This window comes from Chinchilla lanigera, unplaced genomic scaffold (genome assembly GCF_000276665.1).
Source record: "Chinchilla lanigera isolate Chin_1 unplaced genomic scaffold, ChiLan1.0 scaffold00012, whole genome shotgun sequence".
NCBI lineage: Eukaryota > Metazoa > Chordata > Mammalia > Rodentia > Chinchillidae > Chinchilla > Chinchilla lanigera.
This window is the reverse complement of record NW_004955413.1, coordinates 32,853,796-32,858,361: the sequence shown is the minus strand read 5'-3', so window position 1 is coordinate 32,858,361 and position 4,566 is coordinate 32,853,796. Positions and strand designations below refer to the sequence as shown.

The following is a 4,566-nucleotide window of genomic DNA, read 5'->3' as shown; positions in this document are numbered from 1 at the left end:
CTTAACACCTGTAAAAGACTGGAAATTAAACCATGCACTTTTGAGCATATGAAATCAAACTGGTCAAAACAGAAAGACAAAAAGGAAATCTTGACATACTGGGAAATTAAACAAGACACATCTAAATAATCCATGGGTCAAAGAGGATGCCTCAAAGGAAAACATACTTTAAACTGAACTATGGCTAAAGTAGTGCTTAGAGGGAAATTTTTTTTTTAGTATATGTGCTGCCAAAGTGAGCACCTTAGCGGGAAATTTATAGCATAAATACTTATCTAAGGAGAGAAGATAAAAAATCAAGCCTGTTGGCCAGGCATGGTGGTGCACACCTGTAATCCCAGCACTTGGGAGGCTGAGGCAGGAGGATCACTGTGAGTTTGAGACCAGCCTGGGCTACAAAGTGAGCTCAAGGCTAACTTGAACTGCACAGAGAGACCCTGCCTCAAAAAGACAAAAAAAAAAAAAAAAAAAAAAAAAAAAAAAAAAAAAAAATCAAGCCTCCACCTGAAAAAGCTAGCATAATTTTTAAGAACAAGATAAAATCAGCAGAAAGAGAGCAATAGCAAAGGGAAGAAATCAACGGAATTGCAATGGAAAGATGGTGGGAGAAAAGAATGAAACTCACAAAACTATTTCTTTGGAAAGATAAATAAAACTAAAGTTCTATGAAGACTGACAAAAGTTTTGAAAAAAAAGGAAAAGAAAGATGATGCAAATTACAAATATCAGGAGTGGAGAAGCAGACATCACTACAGAGCCTACAGACGCCAGAAAGATGACAGGGGACACCTGGCCACGCAGGGGACCCTCGCAGCCACTCGGGGGACATGGGCAGCTGTGGTAGAGTCACAGGGTAAAGCAGACAGTGAGAACCACCGCAGCTCATCTGAGGGGCAACACACAGCTGTGACAGCTCTGACTGCTAGAGACATCAGTCTGTGGGTAGAACCCTGAGGCACTGCCATGCCCAAATGGCCACACTAGGAAAACTTCCACATATTTAAAGAAGAAATGACACCACCGTGACAATAGCAAAATTTCTTTAAGAAAACAGGAAAGGAATTCCTTTAATAAAGTCAGCATTACTTTCATATCAAATCCAGACAAACATTAAAGTACTATTATCTCTCATGAATGCAAAAACCCTCAACAAAATATTAGCAATTGTATCCAGCAGTAAATGAATGAATAAATAAATATGCTTTTATTCTAAGAATGCAGGATAACTATTCAAAAATCAGTCTATGTAATTCACCATGTAATTTTCTACAGAAGAAAAAACACACGATAATATCACTTGATGTAGAAAAAGTAATACTCTTAAATAATAAAAACTCTGGAAGAGAAACCTCATTGGATTAGGAAGCCCACAGAACCCCTCAGCTGACCTTACAAAGACGGGACCTGTTGAAGGTCCCGGTCAAGGCCAGGATGCCCACTGTTTTGGTTACTTTTCTCTCGCTGCTGGGACAAAATACCTGACGCCCAAAATTAAGGAGGGAAAAGTTTATTTCGCTTACAGTTCGTGGAAGTTTTAATCCATACTTGGCGGGATTATAGGCAGAGTGGCACATTGTAGAGAGCTGCATCTCAGGGCAGTAGCACACAGCTAAGCCGCAAGCACCCACCAGGGTGGAATGGGGGAGGAATGCCCCCAAGCAGCTTCTTCCTCTCCCTTACATATGCAAACTATCCACTCCAGGGGGGGGTGTAGCTCTCACACCCACAATCATTCAACTCTAATAGCCTGCCCCATGGTTGCATGAGGCTTTGGGGGGACACACAGACATAAACCATAACACCCACTCTCTGGCTCCCATGCAGCACCCTCCCAAAGTCTGTACCTGCCACCACGAGACACGCAGGTAATCCACACCGCAAGACAGAGGTCTCCATGTCCAGTTCCAGCCCAGTGACATGTCCACAGGGAAACTCCAAGGAACTGGTAGACAGCAGTCAGCACACACACAAGCATCAGCTGGGTTCTATACACTACCCACAAGCAAGAGAAAACAAAAAATAAAAACAAAGCCATTTGCAATTGCTCCAGAAGAAATATTTAGGTAGAAGTACTCAAGAAGCATGCTTGTGCTGAAGAGTATGAGATACAGATGACGTCCATGAAAGGAGCTCTGAGTAACCAGAAAGATGCAGCCCTTTCACATAGACACCACCTCGGAGTGGTGAGGACAATGATTCTCCACAAAGTCACCTGGGGGGTCGACACAGCGCTTGACGCCGTATTTACTGGGGTTTGTGGACACGAGGCCCATCACCCCGTCTGCAGCTTTGCTTCTGTGGCTTCGTTACCTGCAGCCAGCTGCCGCCCAGAAACACGAGGTGTAAAGCTGCAGAGGGGAAGGATTCCTAAGTCCTAAGCGTGTGGGCGGCTGTGCAGTGCAGTGTCCCACCTGTCCCACCTGTCCCACACCGTGCATGCTGCCTGCCCCTGTCCCTGCGTAGGCCCCTCGGCGGTCAGATCAACGCAGGAACTATCACAGTGTCCGTGTCATCTCATGATGGCCCCAATTTACCTAAAAGCGGACCATGGATTTAAATACAAAACTATGAAACGACATAGGATAAAACCCTTGGCAGTTGGGTTGGACACAGAATTCTTCTGACTAGACATCAAAGGGAAAAAATCAATAAACAGACCTCATCCAAAAAAAACCTTTTGCTCCACGAAAGACCCCGTGAAGGGCATGAAAAACAAGCCACGCATCGGGAGAAAATGCAAGCAAACTGCGTCTCTAATACAGGATTGCACAGAGCTTGGGTGAGGAGCTCTCAAAACAACACCAAGAAACAAGCAGCCCAATTAGAAAACGGGTAAGAGGGAGGGAAGAGGGGCACACAGATGGCAAACAGGTGCAGGAAAGACGTTCAGCATCCTCTGTCACGGGGAGGTGGAGGCGGAACTGCCACGGGGCATCTACACACCCATCAGAATGGCTAAAATAAAAGGAGTGCTAATACCAACTGCCGGAGGGGATGTCCTGCAGCCGTTGCTGGTGGCGCCACCCCAGGAAAGGGCACGTGGGATTTTACACAACTAAACAGCAACTCGCCTGTCACCCAGGAAAGGCAGCCCTGGACATTTGCCCCAGAGAGAGGGAGGTTTACACTCACACCAAGCTTACGTGCTCACAGCAGTTTTATTCCTAATAGCCCCAAACTGGGAATGTGCCAAATGCCCATCAACGGGCCACTGACTGACTGTGTGCAGCCACCCTGACCCAGCGCCCCGCGATTACAGCCGGCAGTGAGCAGGGGCTTGCTCTCGGTCCAGGCAGGCCACACTCAGACGAAGCTCGGGCTCATTTGGAGACCATCACCGTCTTAGGAGGTGACTCCGTGCATCATCCTATCCATGCATCGAGGCCGAAATGACAAAACCGTAGAGATGGACAGCAAACTGGCTGATGCTGAGGCGGGGGGCGGGGCCTGGGGTCCTGGGAGGTGGCTGCGGGTGTTGGACACACAAACCCAGCTGTGTGACAAAGCCGCACAGAACTGAACGCACGCACCTTCCCACAATGAAACACGAGGTCACTGCTGGCATGGAGCGGATCTCCCGGCGGTAACGCCGCACTACCGGTATGCACGGTGCTCCCACTGGGGAACCCGCGAAGGCGCCGGACTCTGTTAATTTCTCACAACCGCACATGGCTCTCCAACCTTCGCAAAGCAAAAAGCTGTTTTCGGGGAGAGCCACTAACCGCGTCCAAGGTGCATCTAGTGCCAATCTCGTACCACTCGTTCAGAAAACAGAGACCTCTCGCTCGGCTCTCCACTCATTCCAACGGCCAGCGTGGCAGGAGAAGGATACAAGCAGATCAGACTAGTTAAAGGTATAAATTTATGGGCTGTTTCATGGATAAATCAAAAAGCAGAAATCCTGTGTATTAGTTTGCCAAATCCAACGGAGCGCAGGAAGCAGGTCAGAGCGGTGTTGGGTTTACGGGGAGCGCGTTCTGGAAGGCACCACGCAACTCCTGCGGGCCAAGGACCAACCTCGGCTGCCTCAGCGCCACAGTCACGCATTTGGGAAGGGTTTCGCAACTCCTGACACTTCATTCTCGGCTTTGGGACGGCAGGGTCCGCTCCTCTGTGGACGCCGAGGCTGGTCACGGGCGGCCCGCGGCCTGCTGACAAGGCGGCCTGTGCCTTTGTCCCCTGGCTTGGGGGAGCTGGCTGCTGGCTGGGTAGTGACACCTTGGCGGGGTTCCCCTGGCGCCCCGTTTCAGCGCGAGACCCTCAGACCACATCGTGGAACCCTCCTGCCCTCCGAGGCTCGGGGGAGGCAAAGGGGTTGATCCAGGCCAGCGAGACGCGGGACCCGAAGACGGCCTTGAGGTTGGCCCACGCAGATCCGCGGCCGCCCGCGGGCCGCTCGCCCCGCAGCCGCTCGATCGGCGTGCTGTCGGTGCAGATGGTGTGCATCTGCAAGCAGCACATCAGGGCGGCCAGGAGGAAGCCCTTGAGCGCCACGAGGAAGAGCAGGAGGCGCGCGCCGCCGGGCGTCACTGTGCTGCGCGGGCCCCAGTCCCCGCGAGCCCAGCC

At 50.5% G+C, this 4,566-nt stretch overlaps 1 protein-coding gene across 1 annotated transcript; it reads right to left on the bottom strand.

Annotated features, from left to right (window-relative positions):
* Positions 1-3,845: 3,845 nt before the first annotated feature.
* On the bottom strand, positions 3,846-4,566 carry LOC102015942 (palmitoyltransferase ZDHHC3-like; the record flags this gene model as incomplete). Its single annotated transcript, XM_005379523.2, is given in 1 exon segment — positions 3,846-4,566. A coding segment is annotated over 1 exon segment (306 nt), but the record flags the coding sequence as incomplete, so codon positions are not given.